The sequence below is a fragment of the Astatotilapia calliptera genome, chromosome 8 (genome assembly GCF_900246225.1).
Source record: "Astatotilapia calliptera chromosome 8, fAstCal1.2, whole genome shotgun sequence".
Classification (NCBI taxonomy): domain Eukaryota; kingdom Metazoa; phylum Chordata; class Actinopteri; order Cichliformes; family Cichlidae; genus Astatotilapia; species Astatotilapia calliptera.
The window spans coordinates 8,889,045-8,909,508 of record NC_039309.1 but is presented as its reverse complement, the minus strand read 5'-3'; the positions used below and the strand labels follow the sequence as shown (position 1 = coordinate 8,909,508).

Sequence of the window (20,464 nt, the reverse complement as noted above, 5' to 3'; positions counted from 1 at the left end):
GGGTGCGTTAGTGCCCATGGAACTGGCATCTTACACATCTAGAAAGGCATCATCAGTGCTGAAAGGCTTATACAGATTTAAGAGTAACATATCCAGATGTCTGTTCCAGGGAAAGCTTTCCATCTTTCAGTATGACAATGCTAAAATGCATACTGCAGCCACAACAACAGCACAACTTCATAGTAGAAGAGTCAGAGAGCTGAACTTTACTGTCTCATTTTAAACGTGTGATGTTTTCTTTGTTCTGTTGTGAATAAAATATGGACTTATGAGTTTTTACAAACGGTATTTTGTTTTTATTTACATTTTACTGAGCGTCCCAAATGTTTGTAATAATACTTTTTGTAATAATTTTACTCTTTAGTCACAAAGATCATTTTAGGCTTTGTGATTTTCAAACACAAACTAAACTGAAACAAATACACTGATTCTGTAAACTAAGGAGCTATGGAGGAGTCAGGCAGGAGAAAAGGGGAAAACCACAGAGAAGATTCATGGATGTAGTGAAGAAGGACGTGCACAGTGTTACAGACGAGTGACAGGGTGAGATGGAGGCTTACGATCCACTGCAGCGACACCTAAAGGCAGCAGCCGCAAGAAGAAGAAGTCTGTTTGTGTATCTTTGCACTCCTTGATCCTCTCTTTGCTTTCCCACCAACTCAATCGGCTCCCTTCCCTGAGGCCCAAATCTACACCCTCTTCCTCCCCACTTTCAATCTGCCTGCCACATTAAGTGCTTTAAACCAGCTGTTTTAAACCAGCTAGTCTTAAGTGAAAGTGGATTATTAAGCCTTCCTTAAATAAAACACGTAAAGGTGCAGAATCTGTTTTTCGTCTGATATGGAGGAAAAGCCGCAGGCTCACAGAAAGAAGTCCCAAGTGATTATTTCAGGACTGTCACAATGGAACTGTTAATGTTTGATTTCTAATGTTACAGAGCAAGACAGTCAAAAGAGAGCAAAAAAACGATTTTGAGATGTGGGAGCATTTAGGAAGTTTTACTATAAGTGCCTGAATGAAAATGAAGTGAAACAGGTAGATATTCAAAAAAGGGATGGACATGGCCTTAGTTCTATGTGACAGCAGTCACTGCAGATGCTGAAGGGTGAGGATTGGTGCTTTTCTATTCAGCCGCCCAACTCTTTATTTATCAGCGCCCCATTGCCATTTGTGTTCAAGAGAAAATGCAAATGATTCCTGAAAGATGAGATTATTTTGTAATTTTAGAGCCAAAATTATATATAAAAAAGGGGTCCTTTAGAGCTGTAGAAACCTGGGTGATAAATGGTTAATTAAGAGAGCTTGTAGACTCCATCAGAGGGGGAATGTGTAAAGGCCTGACTGGGATTGGCTCTGTCAGAGGTCTCGCACTTTTTCCATGTTAAATTCAGAATTACATTATATTACTCTCACATATAAAATCTTAAATTTGGGACAGTCATATGTCAAAGACCCCAAAGTACCTTATTATTCTAACAAAGCACTTCACTGTCAGACTGCAGGGTAAAAGCAGAATGGGAGGCAGAGCCTTCAGCTATGAGGCTTTTCTACTATGGCACAAACTCCCAGGTTGGATTTGGGAAAGACTTTTAGTTCTGTGGGTTCAGCCCACTGCAGGACTTCTTTTCTTTCATGTAGCTGCAGAAGAACATTGTTTATTAAAGCAGCACTGATACTGCTGAGACATGCAGTGAGTTCTGGCATTCACATGACTCACATAAATGTGTCACAGAAGCCACTGAGTTTGCCGTTTTTCCTCACATGCTCCGGGTGCAGCTGAAGTCATGAATAACTTTCTCCATAAAGTTTGAGCATCTTCCACACGATGAACGATCACTGGATTAAATAAACACCACTGTGAGGAGATGTGCTTCAATTGTGTGTAGTTTTATTCCAGCTTACAGAGGTCAGAGTTGACACGGTGAAGGGATCCAGCTGTCAAACATCTCAGATAAATCACAGAGACAGATCACACATTTACCTCTTTTCTGGCAGAAGAGGGCAGCAGCCTCCACTGAACAACCTCACTAGACTTTACTCATGCATAGAGGAACCTTTTCTCTTTTTTTAAGGTTTCACAGTTAAGCCATTAATGCCTTCAGTGTTGCTTCTCTCCTACCACTTTGTAAAAAGGCACAGACTGTAAGAAGGTTTGGGAGACCCCATTTTCCAACATTGAGACAGAAACAATGGAAGCAGCTACAGGAGAGCCACACTCCGACAAAAAAGCGAACAGATTTATTCTGACGTGCTGTTCCTGAGAGTAGATCATTTGGTTTCTCAGCAGGAATCCAGACTGTTGTGATTAGAGTAAGAATTAAGTGACAGCATTGATCAAAAGTCCCACAGCAAACATCCAAAGACAAGCACCAGTTTGAAAATGTAATGAAAAAAAAAAAGGAACAAAGAAGCATTTCATTGTGATTAATAATCACAGACTTAGGTCACGATATCGAAACACATGAATTGAGTCTTGTGCGTCGAATAGAAAACTCTCAGAGGCCTTTGTTGAAGTAGACGTGTCGTATGCTGTCCCCATATTGAGACCTGATGGAGTCTCTCAGCTCAGGCTCCAGCTTCGAAACAGCCATAGAGCTGCAGGAGGAGGAAGAGAGGACAGAAAGGAAAAGAGGAGCACAGTCAAAGGTTTGTTTGCATATCAAGGCAAAACAAAGTGTTGTAGTCAATGCTAATGAAAGTGTAGAGGACAACACACATTTTTGTTAGTAAAAAATAAATAAAATCTACTCGGGTAATTAGGAAAGCAAATTATTATTTGACATGTACTTAATATTCATTGTTATAACGTTGTTATTACAGCTCTTCAAGGCCTCAGTAAAGAGTTATAAATGAGTTTTACAATACAGGATGCAAAATACATTTTAAAATGAGCAACATATTAAAGTAAAAAAGTTGCACTATTCTACTGTAAGTTTATAAAATCTCAGCAGGTTTTATTAAAGATAACTAGACATGTGCCGGTCTTTAGCACCGTGTGTGAACACTTTACTTCCTGAACCTTAAGGACGAAAGAACAGGCGATTTTAGGTTTATTCTCTCGCTGAATCGTTCGAGTTCTGGCTTAATCTCAACATAAAGAAAAGTGAGTCTTATGCCCCCCAAATTTTTAAAATAAGAACTGCATTTTACTTTTTTTCTCTTTAGTGTAAACTTACATTAAACATGGACAACATTTCATATAGACAGCAGTGTGCATGCTTTTACTCGTGCAAAAGCTTAAAAAGAGAGTGAACGTAAAGGTGGAAGCCAGTTTATGAGCTAAGGCCCAGTTTAACATGACTGTGAACCGTGCACAGCTGCTCCAGTAGAAAATATAGAATTGGTCAAGTAGAGAATAGATACTCTTTAAAGTTGAAATACTTCCAATGGGGGGAAAAACATGCTCTCCAAACTTAAAATCCATGAGAAAGTTTTGTGTTTTTACCCTAAACACCAGCTAAACCATAAGTCACAGTGAACATCTGGAAAGCAGTTGTTAAGCGTCTTCATTCCACGCTCGCTGGTGCTGCGTTTTAATTCCACTCACCTCACTGACATTTCATTTTTTAGCTTTGCCTTCAGAGAACAATGAGTTATGGACTACTGATCTGATTGTAGACCATTAGAAGCACCTGTTAACCGCACACTCATCAATAATATTTTTCTTTTATAAGCATTTTATATTTTTATGAAACAAGAGCAGCGGAGAGAGATGAGAATTAAACAAAGGGAACGGCATGTGGTACGCATCCTCACCATTTTACTATCGGGTCACTCCCAAACCTAAAATTTAAGGCGTTAAGTCCAGACCTGGGCTGCACAATCAGACTAAACCAACATTTAAATCAATGATCATAAGTTCCCAAGCGGGCTTACATTATAATTTATATTTATAATTTGCTGGTAAGATGGAAATAAACTTGTAAAAATATGATTTGCCACATTTTATATGAGTCTTTCAAAACAAACTAACATACAGATAAGCTGCATCCTTATTTGAAAATCTAACTTCAGTTGAAATTGTTTCCCAAAGGTTAATTTTCTCTGTGAGTTTTAAACTGGATCTGAAGACTGAGATGATGAAATATGTCTGAGCGAGCTTGAGTGAACAACACGTTTGAAAGCTGATTAGAGGCCAAGACACTGCAGCAGGATTTATTGTAACTCCAGGAATTCCAGCATCGCAAATTAATCCACCAGCTGCACTAACACGGACATCTTTTATCGGACCAAAGCCACAAGACTTGAAAACCTGAGCTTTCTGCTTTGGATTTTTAAAATCTAGTCGATTAGTGTGGACTAGTTTCTGTAGCAGAAGCTGATTGTGTGAAACAGCTACAACTTAACTTAGACACAGGTCTTGATAACCTGCTTCCTCCTATAGAGAAGGTTCTACAAAAACTCTTATATTTATTATTTATTCCTAAGTTTTGTCACACAGCACACTGTTTTACTTTGATTTTTGTCAATTCAAACATATGTGAGAGAGAGCATACCATCTGAAGCTGAAGACAACGTGTCTTAAAGTGTTTTAAGGGCTATTCTGAGGCAACTCTAATGAACTCTTTTGATTACAAATACTATATTTCTACAGTACGGAAACCAACTCCACTCCTCCCTTCATCTAGAACTTCTCTGAACACTTTTCAGATGAGTTGAAGGTCAAAAATTTGAGTTGAGCTTCAAAAACAGAACCAACCAATGAGCAACTGCGCTGTAATCCTCCATCTTTTATATACAGTCAATGTTTATTTAAACAAAGGACTTTCTTTTTCCCTATTAATGTAATTGTGTGCAGTCCTATGAAAACTAAATACACCCTTACTGTTTCCACAGAAATTAAGAGAGTACGTAACAGCCAGGAGCTGCTAATCGTCAGCAGGTGTGGGAACCTCTATAAAAACAGAGGTTTTGGCAGTTTGCTGTTCTGGAACATTTGCCACAGTCCCAGCAAATTCATCCCAAAGTCAGTTTGTGCTCAAACAATCTGCAAAAACCCAAAAGCTACATCACTGACTCTGCAGGCCTCAGTACAAAGAAAAAGACTGAACATGAAGGGCTTGTTTCTAAAGGTTGCCAGGAGAAAGCCCTTTCTCTCCAAAAGGAACGTGACAGCACAGCTTACTGTGAGCACGGCGGTGGAAGGTTGATGATGTGGGTTTATTTTGGAGCCACATGATCTCTACATCTTGTAGTCATTAAGTTAACCGTGAATTCCTGAAGTATCCTCAAGTCAAATGTGAGGTCTGAGGCTAAAGCTTGGCTGAAACTCTGTCACGTCACAGGACAACGATCTTAAGCGCAACAGGCGGATAAAGAAAACAATTGAGGTGTTGCAATGGCCCAAAGTCCAGACCTCAACCTCATTTAAGAGAATAAATGAATGCTCGCAAACTTCAACAAACTGTAAAGAAGAGTGGGTCACAATTCCTCCACAATGACCACCAAAGCACAGAGAAAATGTACATAAATACACATGTCAAGAAACCAGGCTGACTAAAGCTAATTATTTCTTGATGCTCCTTAAAGTCCACAAACTTGTGTGAAAGTAAAGAAACAGTTTCATTACCATCTCTGAGGGAACAGGGAGCAGGCAGCCGGCACCATGAAGATCAAACTTTGGGAAAAAAGGACAAAAGTTACCACTGAAATACTCCAGAGGACATTATAATACACCTGACCCTGTAAACTCTCTGTACTTACAACCCTCCCACCAGCATCACTTGAATTGGTCCATGGAGAAATGTGATTCTCTGTAAAAAGCGAGAAAAGCACAATGAGGACAAATGCACACATTTAGCAGGAGAACGGTAATGAAGACGAACATCATACCTGCATGAACTTGTATTTTTCCAGCCTTTGCATGATGATGGGGAGGACAACTGACAAAAGGAGAAGAACAAGAACATTAAGTGAAGAAGAGAGAGAGGATTTACCACATCTTCATGACATAACTTTCTCCTAAACACTTCTTTGCGTACTCATTCCTGGTGCGGCCATGGTAACCCGAGAAATGACCACCTGAGCGATGCCTTTTACTGCTGCTTTCTGCAAACAGAAAAAATGGAGACAATTTAAGAAAAAATAAACACATTACAAAGTGCCTTGAAGTGCCTTAAAGTGTGTCCGGACCGTAGAGTGGCCCAGTTTGTTGCCATTTTCATCTGTGACGGCGATGCCATTCAGAATTTCCCTAAAAAACAGAGAAAATGAAGATGAAAAGACTAAAAACAAAGAAAAAGGAAACTGAACATGAATAAGTGTTTCTCTTAGAGATAAGAGGGGAATGTGTTTATTGTGTTGTTTTACTCATTTATTTTGGATTTATTTTATAGCTTTATTGTTTTGTCTTGCTCTGTACTTTAACAATATACAGTATCAAGTACTGCACAGTTCACAGTAAACACTCTTTTATTGGGTCGCTATTCTGACTTCACTTCATCTTAAACCTTCAATACTGAAAAAACAAAACAAAAAGAAGTGTAATAATCTGTAACGAGAGAGGATCTGTACTAAAGGCCCCAGACCCTTCCCTGTGTCTCATTCACCTTCAGTCTCTCCCCACTTTCTTAATAAATGCCCCAAAGCACCAAAATTAAGCTTTAAAAGGATGAAAAGTGCTCTCTCCAAATCACGAATGTCACAAGCATCAAACTGGAGAACAAAATTGTGAAAATGAGCCAGCTCCTGTTTTTCTACCCGTGGAATGCAACGATCTCTGCTGAGATTTCCAGAAAAAAAACTAAACAAAAAACATTAAGAGTGTGTAGAGTAACATTAAAAGTATAGATTTCTTGTTTTTGCAAACACAGAAACTTATAAGCAGCTCAGAGATTACACAGATGCACACAGAAATCAAGGTAAGCTAGTTAAAGATGTTAACTTTATGATATTTCAGCAAAATGCTAATATCTTGAACTACGACTGCTGCGTCTGTTGTGCCAACTCTACACAAACACATACAGAAGTCCTAACCATCCCAGTTTAGCAAGTAAATATGCCAACTTTAAATAATTTGTGCAACTGGTTTGGCAGGTAGTTAATTATTGCATAATGGCCATTCAAAGTAAAAGTTAAAAATAAGCTTTAAGGCGACGTGATGTTCCGAGAAACAAACACATTTACTGAAGTTAAAGCTGGAATTTTCTTTGCGTTTACGAGCCTTAATTAATCCTAAAAACTCAAAATCTCTGAAATTTAAACCACAAATTTAAGGAGAAAAAGCCAAATCTGCTTTGAATTTAATTTAACAAATGATATGACTTCACTTTGTGAGGGTGGATCATCAAACTGCAGGCAGATGGTAAACAATGACAGCACACATTAGTAAGAAGGTGCGACAGTAAATGACACCATCGGTACGCTGGAAAATCTTTCTTCTGATAATCTGGTGATTCAAAGTTAAAATAACAAGTATTTCCTTATTGCTTTAATTCCGGCACAAATAATTATTTAATTACACAATGGCTATAACATCTGCTAGTTGTTTAAACCCTATTTTTCTTCTACTTTTTTTTTTTAAATCTGTGTCATTAGTGCCAAGGCTTTCTACTAAATCTGTTCTTTCCTTCTTATTTTAACTTCAATGGCCCAAATATGCCGTGATATAAAACAAAAGGGTGGAGACAGCTAAATTTCTGACTTCCCAGGGACCCTTGGTAGATAAAAAAGGTCTACCAAACTGAATAAATATAGTCGTGCTGCAAGCATGGACATGTGAACCAAATTTAATGAGATTCAGTGAAATAGTTGTTGAGATCACTGAGATAATTAGGATTCTGGTTGAGTATTGGTGCACTTAACCTTCCATCAAGAAGATGTTGAAATATAAAGTAGAAGTTTGTTTGAAAACGATGCTGGTGGAGCTAAAGGAAAACACGCAAAGACCGAAGGCTTCATCATCTGGAAACCATGAACATCTGTGCAAAATTTCACGGCAAATCATCAAATAGCTGTTGAAATATTTCAGCATGTACCAACTGACCTACATTACCATCCCCTGAGCCATAGCTAAAAGAGATTTACACATCACGCCACTATTTTAAGATCAGTAATTCTCCAGAACACCTTCTCTCAGGATCTAACACAGCAAACACTGCTCTGTGGTTGAGTATCCTCAGGAAGCCTGCCCTTACAGAGTCGCTGTGTTTCAGCAGACATGGCCAAAAAAAACCCTTCAGTTCAAAGAAAAACGCAGGAGGACTCACTGCTGCCTCATCATGGGAATGTTAACACAGTTGGCAGCTGCCACAGCTACAAAAGGGACCCAGCGAGCCACGAGAGGAGGAGCTTTCTGTGGGAAAAAGCAGAGAAAAGTCATCATGAATATCATTGTAATACCTGTAAAGATCTGTGCAGCTGTGACTGGGTTAAAGGGACATTTTCAGCTTTTGTTCCTGTTGGTTTTTGTTCACCAACAGCAACAGGATATATATGACAGAAACCAAGAAAAAGCATAACAGGTCTGACCCAAACTATTATTTATAAGTTGGTTTGGCCACAATTTTAAACATAGGGCATAAAAGTGATCGCATCCAGATAAGTTTGACGACAAAACACTTCTTAAAAACAGTCAGCACTGTATGAGTTCCTGCGTGCAGCATTTGTACCTTTGTGTAGAGGTTCAGTCCGACCGCTGTTGCTAAAGCTGTGCTGGTCGCTGTAACGTAGGCTACTCCAATCTGTCTGAGAGACACAACAAAGGCATCGAACAGCAGCTGCTATTAGAAAACTGTTTTTTTTTTTTTAATGTTTACATAAATAGGCATATAAAATAGCCAGCATTCAGTATGTGGAGCTCTCACACGTTTTGTCTTGCATCCAGATAAAATTAAGGTGTGTTTAAATGCACCCATGTTTATATTTATCCAAATACTGCAAGTGTGCATTTGGTTAAGCTTCCACTACATGCCATTTTTATGATACACTGTGAAAGGGGTCATTTCCTGCTTTGTGCTACAGGTTGGAAAGGATAACTCTAGAAAATATCTCCCATAATTGTCCAAAGTTTATGTGTGAAAACTGCTTTACAGGTGCATGGCATGATATCCACCAGCACACACCATGCACCTGATGGCTGGATATGAAGAAAGCTACCTGTAAATCAATCCAAGAAGACAGGATCAAATCAGTTTGTTGTGCAGACCACTTTGGAAGGAAGTTTGAAACAATTATTACCGATAAGGTAAAAGTATCTGACGAGAAGTCTTTCCCCGTGGTAACCTAGTTACCATGGGGGAATGGAAAGTGGCAGTGAAACTTGCTACTGCTCTTTTTACCTCTACTGATGCCCTCAAAAATTTCTAGTTGCCTGCTGATGCTGTGAGAGTTCACTGCATTCTTATCTGGAGGATGTGAAATGACAAACTTAAAGTCTTAAGAGCGCTTACTTGGGAGTGATGGGGGAGGCAGCGTTGCGGTTGGTGTAGTTGACTAAAGCGTTGAAGGACTGATTTACCCACTGCCAGAACACCACAGCAGGAACTGTCCTAGAAACAGACATGAATTATGAAACCTGTAGAACTTCCTCTGCAAGAAAGTAGGATGTGGTAAAATGCAGCTCTGCCTGTTCGCTCTTCTCTACCTGTAGAACTGCAGCATGAAGCCGGTGATGGCCATGCCTCCGGGTACCTGGAATGACATGCGGCCGATGAGGTTCATGCGGTCTCCTGTGTCTGGGTGAAAAGCTGAGTCGTAGAGCTTCTTAGCGTAGTAGAGCTGCTCTGCTGTGGTGCCGGGAGGGATGGATCCCGCTCTGCAAAGCAGCAAAAAAACACACTCAATGACGCTGGCGGAGCCTTTCGTAACTACAACACAGATTTATAATAAAATCTGCAGAAGCACGGTTACATCACAGAGAACAGGGTATGAAGCAAAACGTTGAAGGTAAAATGGGAATTTCTACGATTTTGCCACAGACGTGACAGGTGGTTTCCTTCTTTACTTAAACTACTCTTCTGCCGTTAGTTTTGTGTTCTGCATGTGAATTGCAATTATTTGATTGCAGAATGCTCTTTTTTTTCAGGGTGAGTATTAGGACTGTCCTACTGTGGCTGTCTGCGGGGGGGGGGGTTTCAGGGTTTCCCCTCTATTCTGTGGAATAGAGGAGGAAACCAGAGCTCCTAAAACGAAACCCACTGGGAGAACATGCAAACTGCAAACAATCTTTCCATTTCCAGGTTTGAACCCAGGATAGAGCAAGCCAATGAGCCACTGTGCCCTGAATGTCTTTTATCAAAGGAAACTTGAGGATGGTCACATGACACGAGACATTTTAGAGCTTGTGCATTCATTATCTCACCTGCAGCTTTCTACTAAAGCTTTGGCCTCATCTAATCGCGAGTCAGGCAGGAGCGCTGTTCGGCAGTCGGTGATGTTGAAGAAATGTTTTAGTCTCCCCATGAACGTAGACTGATCCCATCGTGGTGCGTCAATGTCAAACGAGCTCAGAGCCATTGCGTCTGTTAAAATCCAGGTGCAGATTAATGCATCAAAAAGCCTCGCAGCTTGTGTTAGTGCGGGACGTCACTCAGCAGCTGCAGTCAGATCCTGAGGAAAAGAGGAAGAAAGACATTATTACAGGACAATCAAAGAGTTGGTGAATAGTTAATGCATGCTCTTGTCCTCCTTTGAGCTGATGTAACATTAACAGATTTTTGTTTTTTTAGCTCAGCGGCTCAGAGACACTAGTTTTCTTTACCTTTGAACCCAACGTCCCACATGCAAAGGTGTATGTTTATAAAGCTGAGACACAACACAAAACTTATTTGGATAATTAACATCCAAACAGTCTCTTCGGTTTCCCTAATCTAAGAATTTCATAACACTCCCTTGGGTTTGAAAATACATGTATCCATGACAAATCTGAAAAGCTGTGAGCTTTACTTTAGTTTCTAGTACCAGTCCAACGCTTCATTCCATTGTGGTTCTGGATGTAAGGAGTCCATGCGAACACGTAATCACCCTTTTAGCCTTTCTGCTTCCATAATGAAGGATTGACTGGACTCATGGGGTCACTTAATTAAATTTGCGAGAGCTTTGACAGTGATGTCAGTGTCTAGAGCACCAAACCTACAACAGCAGAGTGAACCCAGACAGCTGTTTGTTATATCAGCGTACATGCTGAATTTGATGCTCATGACGGTGATGTTTAAGAGAAGAAAACTGAGCAAATGTGCAAGATACAAAAACAGCTATTTTAATATTATTGATTGATTCATTGATAAGTTTTACAAGCCATCATTTCTTACAACAAATGAAGCAGATCACACATCCGGAGTTAATTCAAAGCCTTGAGTTTGTATTTGATAGCTTTTAACTGTAATTTTAAATATAAGGTCCAAAGGAATGCAAGTGCAAGTGAGAGAGACTTTCATTAGACTAAAAGAAATAAATAAATAAACCCATCCGAGAGACAGCAAAAACTTCAGGAGTGGCCAAATCAAGAATCTGGTATATTTATAAGAAGGAATGAGACGGCCAGCTCAGCAACACCAAAAGGCAAGTCAAAGTCTACCTAGATCACCTTGAAGGTGCAAGCTACTGGTTACACTGGTCTAGAAGTCCAGAATAGACTGTGCCAGAAAGCATCTAAAAGAGCCTGCATAGTTATGAAAAAAAAATTAAAAAACTGAAAATACTAATCAAGGTAGACGAGAATGATGGGAAGAGAAAAGTATGAAGAAGAAGAGAAACAGCTCATGTTCTGAAGTGTAAATGGTGGAAGCGATGTTATGGCATGGACATGTATGGCTACCAGTGCAACCGGGTCACTGGTGTTTATTGATGACGTGACTGCTGATAAAAGTAGCAGGATGAACTCTGAAGCATGCATTACTCTCTGCTCAGATTCAGCCAAACTATTGGAACGGGCTTGCAAATAGATAATCACCCAAAGAACTGCAACAACATTCCTTTGCCTTGAGTTTCTCAAAGCAAAGAAATGAGATATCCTTTAACAGCTTTACCAGAGCAGCCTTTTCATTTATTAAACCAGAAAGGTACAAAGACCCAGAAAAGATCCTTGACTTCAAGCTGAAAGTCTGCACTTCAGTCACAGCTAAACTACTAAAATTGTATCTTTATCCAACAAATTACTGACCTGACAGTATAAAATGCTTTAAGTGCAAAGAATAAAACCTGTGATATAAATGTGGTTTGTATTGTACAAAGGGATTTCAGAGCTCAGCAACTTGCCTTCCTCATAAAATTATGGTGGTTATAGCCACAAAAGTAACATATTTAAATACTTTGCTCCACATCTCCTAGAGGAAACGGTGCCCATGTTGGCATTAAACACTGGTAAACATACTAACTTTCGTCTGTTCAGCATCATTCCTGCAACCCCTGCTGCGATATCGTTGCTCTGACTATCCTGTAGCTTTGTAGCTCAGGCTCTCTAAAGTTAGGCTGTTGGAAACATCTGCTCTTGGGTTTAAACCAAACACAAACTGCCTAAAAACCCTCAAAGCCCAAACGTCTACTAGAAATCATCAACCACCTCCTGTTAATGGGTCCTCGGGTAGTGATTTTGAGTTTTTTGCAACTGCACCATTGTGCTTGCTTTGAAGCAACCGGGGGATCCAAAACGTGCTGACTACAGCTCAGCCTATCCAAATGTCCCACAGTTCATCTCCATTAGGCACTTACTGTAAGTTTTAGGTAAGTTTTGAAACAGGTGAAATGTAAGGGCGAGGAGAAGAGGATATCAGCGGTCTCTGAAGGTTCAGCCTGGTTGGAACTGGATTATTTCTGAAGCTGTTTGTTTACAAAATAGGTCAAAGGTCTGTGGAACATGGTCGAGAATAAGTCAACGTAGATCCTATTACCAGGACATATAAATAATAATATTAAAGAACATATGTAGGACTGCATCTGAAAAAAATTATTACACCTTCATAACTCTTTATTTTGTTTGATTAAAGATTCAGTTTACAGTTAATTTAAAACAGAGAGAACAACAAATCTTCACATTTAAAAGCTAAATCTAGAAAAGACTGAACTTTTTTTCATGACAAATTATTAAACACTTAAAAAAAAGTGATGAGGACAAAAAGCCTTAGCTGCAGAGCACGTATCCCGAAACTCTTGATGTAGTGCTTTAACTACATTTTTAAACAACTTATCAAGCCTTTATCAAATATTTCCACCTGGACCAAACCAAATAATGAAACTGTCACCTGTAGTGAAGGTCAGCAGGGTGCTAATCAATTTGGCCACGGTCACGAAGAACATGATTGATTTGTTCATTGATAAATCAATAGGGAGGCTGACTGATTATATTGTGAATAATAATAATAATGGATTGCATTTATATAGTGCTTTTCAGGGCCCTTAAAGCGCTGTACAATTCCACTATTCATTCACTCTCACATTCACACACTGGTGGAGGCAAGCTACAGTTGTAGCCACAGACTGACAGAGGCGAGGCTGCCATATCGCGCCATCGGCCCCTCTGGCCATCACCAGTAGGCGGTAGGTAAAGTGTCTTGCCCAAGGACACAACGACCGAGACTGTCCGAGCCGGGGCTCGAACCGGCAACCTTCCAACCTGCCAACTCTTTGAGCCACGAATAAGACACAACATTGCAAGAAGACCTAAATGTTTGCTGCAGGGCAACAGCACAGCACAGATCCCATAAATTATTGATAAGAGGAGCAGTTACTTGGGTAAAACTGCAAGTATTGCACTTTAGTAATGCTCAATTACAAGTTCAACTCCCATAGATAAATCACTAAAAGTACTAAACCAAGCTAAATAATCCCTGACAGATATGATTATGTAATAAAATGATAATAAGCAATGTTTTGCTGTAAAGCAACATTTCACTGCTGTAGCTGGCTAAGACGAGGCTTGGTTAAAGTGGACCAACTATTGAAACAAATGAAATATTCACATATAAGGGGCTGGAACTGTGTGGGGTTTTTTGTTGTTGTTGTTTTGTTTGTATATTTTGAATGAAAAATCAGTGATTATTAGTGAAGTAGTAGAGTCAACTGATCGATCAACCAATGATTACTATTTCTTCATCCATATGGTGGAGTAAACGAAATAAGAGATGTAACGTGCAGAGTACTGCAGTACAGGTAGTTACTACTGCTGACTAGCAGAAGGTTGCCAAACTGGATCTGTAGGCCAGAGCCCTAGTAACATCTGGATAAGTAGTAGCACGTGGCTGCTAATGGTTGAAATGTTAAATTACTTACATGCAGTTTGCGGAGAAGAGAAATGTGTGGAGACCTGTGTGAAGACAACCGACCAGAGTGCTGTGAAAAGAGTGAAAACATGTCAGTTGGGGCTCACTGACTGATGCAACTCAGTCCTCGCGTTACCAGCTGGGTCTGACGGGGGGGGGGACCCCCAGCAAAGCACGAGCCAAAACACCGACACACCGGCTGCTAACACCGCCCTTTGAAACCGAAAATATACCTGTGTATACACCTCCAACGGACCAGCAGAGCACGAACCTGCCAGGTGGTCAGCTCAACTCCCGTGCAGGCACAGTAAAAGAAAAAAAATGCGCACGTGGCAGGTTGTCCTCCAATCAAAGGCTGGAGCAGATGGGGCAGATCCTTGCGTTTAAACCGGTGGAAACCGAACCTGATATTTGGCTGAAGACTAAAATTAAATCAGAAACTGGGGGGCGGGGGCGGTTCCAGATGTTGAATCAACCCCCTCCAGTTTACAGCTACTGTTAGTAGCTAGCTAATTACTTCGGTGACATTATATCCGGTTTGTTATGGTAAAAAGTAGTAAAAATGTATGTCCGTTGACTTATTTTAACATTATGGACAAGAAGAGTGCACAAAATGAGATTTCAAAGTGTACTGTCTAAAGACAATTAAACGTTTAGCAGGTAGCTAACTAAACTCGTCCACCTTAGTTTTGGGTTTAGCGATGCCTTCATGGTACTTTGTTTAAAACAAAATGTAAATAAGGAACACCCGTTTACACTGGTCTGCTGCGATAATGACCACTTAGTAACGAGCCGCTACAAGAACGAATAACACAGGGAAATAAATGTTAATGAACAGAATCCATACACTTCGATTACAAAAGAAAAGCGTATCCCCTCAAAACAGTATCAGAGTCGGCATTTTGTATTTTACCCATTTAAAAAAAATGTTTCATGAATGCAACACGACGCGGGATCTGTGCGTATCTCTGCGTCTGACGTCACTCCCCTTAGTAACCCTCGGCGGCGTCTCCAGGAGAGAAGGCAACAAGATGGTGAGTTTTAATTTATCGCAAACATTAGCGCATAACCTAACACAAACTTCCTCGAGTGCTCATACTTCTACACCTTATCGTCCATTTTTAGTTATATCAATTGTAATAAATTCCGTCACCACCAGGTTGACAAAGAAAAAAAATCGACTGCCTTGTTGCTTCGTTCAGTTATCAGGGGAGATTAGCTTAGCACGTTAGCTGTGTTTAGCTCCCATTTGCGTGCCGTTATCTAGCCCTGCCTGGGAAACAAATTAGCCGTAAGGATCAAGAAAGTCAAAGCACAAGATCTGACTTGCTGCTCAGAGGATCTGTTACCGTTAGACGAGTGCTTGTACATCATCAAAATCCATAGAGGGTGCTAGAAATGGCCTGTTGGTGGATGGAAAGAAGAGATGTGTTTTTGCAATGGTGGTTAGCTGCAGCAGTGCTCCCCCTGTCCCCCCGGAACAGTAACACCACGCTGCTGTTTTTAACTGCTTGTTGTAGGGATTGCTGTCCATCCTGCGCAAGCTAAAGAGCACACCAGACCAGGAGGTGAGGATACTGCTGCTGGGTCTGGACAACGGTGGGAAGACCACACTCCTTAAACAGTTGGCATCTGAGGACATCAGTCACATCACGCCCACGCAGGTAAGATACAAAGGATGTTTGTATACAAAGCGTAGTCGTGGAACTTTCATGCGTTTCACCTCCTCTTACCGTACTTATTTTATCTTCTTCCTGCAGGGATTCAACATTAAGAGCGTGCAGTCTCAGGGGTTTAAACTAAATGTCTGGGACATTGGAGGCCAGAGGAAGATCAGGCCGTACTGGAGGAACTACTTTGAAAACACAGATGTTCTGGTGAGGAGATGATGCACCAAATGAAGCAATATGACCTTAATTTCAGTAACATGCAACTCTTTCACACACTAACAAAGAAAACTTTTTGTTTCAGATTTATGTCATTGACAGCGCTGACAGAAAGAGGTTTGAGGAAACGGGTCAGGTATGTAACTGTGTATAAGGGTTTGGGCTCCTCACCAAAGAAGTTTCAGTTTCCTACCAAATGAACGGTGATAAAAAAAAAAGAATTGGACTATATGTAGTTATAAGTGAATTATAAGTAATTAGGGTTATTCCATTTCAGATCTTTGTAGGTCTTCTGCTCAACCTTGTACCATTCTTCGTAACAGAAATGAAAAATAAAACCAAGTTTTGGAGTTTCCAGATGGTTCTCTAATTATGACTGAAAAAAATAGTTAAATATATGCATATTTAAAAATTTTGAACCTTCCTTTACCTACCGTTTTGAGAAGTACTGCCCTGGAGGAGTCTTATAATTCAACTTTAATTTTTAATGTACTAAGAGGTGTTAAAAATGTCAAAAAGGATTCTACATGCTTTATTTTACAGTATTGTGAAACTCAACTCTATACCAGTAAATGTCACTAGTTGTCTTTCACATGTTTTTACTGGTGTGTGTTCAAATATGGGACTTTACACGACTGTTTGAATTTTGTTTTTAATATTTTAATTACCCAGTGCTCAGACATTTTTTTAATGTATCTGTCCCAGATTATACATACTGGTTCATTTTATGGCAAGAAAGCCAATTATTTTATTTATTTTTTATTAAACAGCTGATTATTTCCCCCAAATCATTTGTAAATGATACCAATCCTATCCTAAAACTTTTAAATTAATAAGCAAGAAATACATTTTATTTATAGTTTTTTAATAATTACAGAAGCTGAGGATATAGTGTTTAAGGTGTTAGGCTATATAATATATATTTTATGTTAGAAATAGAGAAAACATGGATAATTCCATGTTTTGCTTCTGACTTTAAATGTGGCTAATGCGTTCACCTTACACATGAAAAATACCTGGTTTGATTCCGGGAGGAGACCCAAACCAGCCTCAGGATGTACAAGCTAGTGCAAGCCCCAAGCCCGGATAAATTGAAAGGTTGTGTCAGGAAGGCCATAAAACATAAAATCATAAAATCTGACCCAAATCAAATATTCAATATATCCCTGTGGCAAACTCCTGGGAAATAAAGTAGCAGCTTAAAGGTCTTCTTCTTCTTAAGGATCTGAACCCTAGAGCTGTTTTACATTACAGTACAGTTGAAGTCCCTTCTGGTTGTGTAAGTGTGTGTCTGTCATGTTGTGTAGCTGACAGATGTGTGTGTCTGTGTGTGCGCTGCAGGAGCTGGCTGAGCTGCTGGATGAGGAGAAGCTGAGCGGTGTTCCTGTGCTGATCTTTGCAAACAAACAGGACCTCCTGACCGCCGCCCCAGCCTCCGAGATCGCAGAGGGTCTCAATCTGCACACCATCCGGGATCGCATGTGGCAGATCCAGTCCTGCTCCGCCCTCACTGGCGAGGGGATTCAGGTGAGCAGATGAACTGTGCTTCACCTTTGTTGCATTTAAAAATTATACATATATCTATATTTTCCTTCTCACCCCACTGCTTCCCCTAAATTTAATACAGGAGGGCATGAACTGGGTCTGCAAGAGCGTCAACTCTAAGAAAAAATAGCTTTGCTTGTAGTCTTCTACTAATCAGGAGGACCAGCAGCAGCAACAGCAGCAGCACACACGCATACACTGACACACATTGCACCCTCCTGAGCCTTAGTACAAGGGATATACCTGTGAATGTACACACACTACTAATCCAACATGGACTTGGAGTTTTTAACCCCTCTGCATTCCCGCATCGCTGATGTTTACTAATCTCAGCACATCTTTCTGTGCTGGCCTCTACAACGAGGAGGGGCGTTTGCCTTCAAAAGGGAACCCAAACCAGCATATCGACCCCTTCCACCCCTCCGCCGTCCACCCACGTCACCATCTCTGTCCAACCGCAGCCACCCATGCGCAGCCTGTCACAGCCTCAAACATTCCCATTAAACTGCTGTCTTTCACTGGAATTCCAACATGTTCTTTAAGCTCTTTCACACGCTGTCCTGGAAACCACCCCCCTCCCTCCATCTCACCCCTATGTCGTGACAGTTTTTGTTGTTTTTGGTTCTTCTTCATTCCACAAAAGGCTGTAACGCGCTTTTCCTGCTATGGCTCTGTTCAAAGTGACGTATATTTTTGTAATTGTCTTATTTATGGTGAAGTAGAGTGTAGAGCGCTTTTGAACAACAGCTCATGCAGCGTGTGTGTGTGTGTGTGCGTGTGTGTGTGTGCGCGTGTGTGTGATTTCAAGGATGTTTGAGAAACAGTCCAACTCCCCCCACTACAGATAAAATAATACTCTACATGTTAATATGTAAAAAGGAGGCTGAAATTAAATGGTTAAGGACATTTTTCGATCAACTGTAAATAGCTCAGCTCTGTGTTCATATGTTACCTTATGCACATGTTATAGAGTATTTGTTACCCTGCTGTAGTCTATAATGTTTGCATATCTAATGTATGCCTGCAGATCTGTAACAGAGGAATAGGTACTGTATGTCCCAGTGCATTTCTATGTGCAGGTAATTCGCTCCTTTTGATATTCTTGAATGTAATCTGTCCAGAGCTGAAGATACTGTATGTGAATAAAAAAATAAAAACACGAGAAAAATGTTTCACAAGTCTTACATTTATTTAGTTTCTGGATGCAGTAACATACTTGGATACTGAAGACTTGGTCACATAAGCAGGTGGAGTCGTGTGCTTAATGACAACAACCACCCTCTGTGGAGAGGCCGCTGTGGGAGCTGATGGGTGGGGCGCAGAGCATTGTTTTCACTATCAAAATGTGGATTTGATCTAGCAGTACGATACCCTACTTGTATGGAACTGCAGCACACATTTGTCCCTCTTGTGTGCTGGTATAAGCCTGCGTCACACAAGATTATTATACAGTGAGATAATAGGTGTGGAAAAAGCAAAGATTTTAGTTAACCAAAACAGAAATAACTAGACTTTTGTGGGGGGGAGTGTTCACTGGGACAGTGTGCATGCGTGTGAGTCAACTGCCTTCATTTAGTGTTTGTGTTGAGAGTCATGACAATATAAAATCAAACAAATCTGTAAAAAGGCCTCCAGAACCTTTCAGAATGAGCTGATTGTTTTATATTAAGTAAGTTTAGTACATTTAATGACCCATGCAAAATTTTACCTTTCTTCTGGGATTTCCTTCTGAACTACCAGCCCTTGAATTATATAGGCATTGCTATAAGTGTTCTGCTTTTCAAGTTACCTTATGTCTTCTAGCATATTTGAGCTCTCCTAATTTTTCAAATAAAAAAGATATCCACATGAAATTTCCAGGGCTGAAAGACACATTTACTGAAAAACAGCAACCAAACCAGTTTTACACGTTCCCCATGTGTCACGATCTCATTTTTGTTCTATGGGGAAACTTGAGCATCAGTATCATGGGATATATGACAGCTTCAATAGCAAAACTGCCACTTTAATGTCTAGGATGTAGAGTAATAGAAACAAGCTCTGGCACCCAGGATGTTTTCTCTGTTTTCTGTTAATTCACTGGAAAAGTTCAAAAAGTATATATTGGGTAAACTTGCAGGGGTTATATCACCATGTGTGGTCGATGACGGTTAAAACAAGGTTTAGCATATTATAAAGGTCTGATTTCTATCTATATTTTAATACTGGGATCGTCTTCTAGTCACGATTTGTTTCTAATATAGTCCAATTTTGCATGAATTAAATCCAAAACCTGAAATTCTATTTATTCAGACAATTAAAACCATGTTAATGTTGAATAAGTGAGCTTTAAACATATATTCAGCCATCAATCATCTCTTTAGCTTCTCTAGAATAAAAAATAAATGAATAAATAAATAAATGCTGATGTTTAATAAAATATTCGTTCTAGATTTTCTTGAAATTCCATATTATTAACTAAAAACTCAGAGGTCTCCTGAAGGTATTTTCAAACTCTTTGCATAATATATAACATAAAATCATAAATGTTGCACTTGCATAGGTGTACAAGGTCAAACTGTAAAGGATAATATAACATTAAAAATTTGACACATCCACCAACCTGTTTGAAAATCAGTGAACTTGTCTGTAATTATGATTACAGCTAAAAAAAAAATGTATAAAGGTAAATTTAACTTCTTGCTTCTTGAAATAAAATCTTAACCTGTTTAAAATTAGGGGTAAGGTTTAGGTTTATTTTTAACTCCTTTATGTGCACGTTTCACCTAGTGCACACAGCACATACAAGTGGAAATGTTATAACTGATGTACTCAAGAGCTAAGATGCATGTGTAAAGG

General features: G+C 39.8%; 2 protein-coding genes across 4 annotated transcripts; one reads left to right on the top strand and one right to left on the bottom strand.

Moving 5' to 3' along the window:
• Positions 1–1,866: 1,866 nt before the first annotated feature.
• On the bottom strand, positions 1,867–15,687 carry sfxn2 (sideroflexin 2). Of its 3 annotated transcripts, none has more exons than XM_026178336.1 (13): positions 15,545–15,687; positions 14,206–14,265; positions 10,301–10,548; positions 9,584–9,754; positions 9,390–9,488; positions 8,610–8,685; positions 8,208–8,293; positions 6,133–6,193; positions 5,982–6,048; positions 5,833–5,882; positions 5,704–5,753; positions 5,570–5,617; positions 1,867–2,595 (listed from the first exon to the last, which is right to left on the bottom strand). In XM_026178336.1, exons 3-13 carry the CDS (start codon positions 10,453–10,455, stop codon positions 2,496–2,498), a joined length of 963 nt encoding a protein of 320 aa, XP_026034121.1. In that variant the 5' UTR covers positions 10,456–10,548; positions 14,206–14,265; positions 15,545–15,687; the 3' UTR covers positions 1,867–2,495. The 3 variants fall into 3 exon arrangements, with proteins under 3 accessions (XP_026034121.1, XP_026034120.1, XP_026034122.1); XM_026178335.1 differs by lacking the exon at positions 15,545–15,687 and adding an exon at positions 14,429–14,895; XM_026178337.1 differs by lacking the exon at positions 15,545–15,687 and adding an exon at positions 14,467–14,895.
• Positions 14,935–18,799, top strand: arl3b (ADP ribosylation factor like GTPase 3b). Its single transcript, XM_026178338.1, has 6 exons — positions 14,935–15,229; positions 15,716–15,859; positions 15,956–16,072; positions 16,167–16,217; positions 17,423–17,608; positions 17,709–18,799. Exons 1-6 carry the CDS (start codon positions 15,020–15,022, stop codon positions 17,754–17,756), a joined length of 756 nt encoding a protein of 251 aa, XP_026034123.1. The 5' UTR covers positions 14,935–15,019; the 3' UTR covers positions 17,757–18,799.
• Positions 18,800–20,464: the final 1,665 nt, after the last annotated feature.

Excerpts from the sequence above, each read along its gene's own strand:
- arl3b (XM_026178338.1), top strand. The coding sequence starts at position 15,020 with ATGTTAATGAACAGAATCCATACACTTCGATTACAAAAGAAAAGCGTA. Across the intron at positions 16,073-16,166 it reads TTGAAAACACAGATGTTCTG|ATTTATGTCATTGACAGCGC; the intron begins GTGAGGAGATGA and ends TTTTTGTTTCAG. Across the intron at positions 16,218-17,422 it reads GGTTTGAGGAAACGGGTCAG|GAGCTGGCTGAGCTGCTGGA; the intron begins GTATGTAACTGT and ends TGTGCGCTGCAG.
- sfxn2 (XM_026178336.1), bottom strand. The coding sequence starts at position 10,455 with ATGGCTCTGAGCTCGTTTGACATTGACGCACCACGATGGGATCAGTCT. Across the intron at positions 9,755-10,300 it reads GCTTTAGTAGAAAGCTGCAG|AGCGGGATCCATCCCTCCCG; the intron begins GTGAGATAATGA and ends GCTGCTTTGCAG. Across the intron at positions 2,596-5,569 it reads TCCCTGTTCCCTCAGAGATG|CTCTATGGCTGTTTCGAAGC; the intron begins GTAATGAAACTG and ends CTCCTCCTGCAG.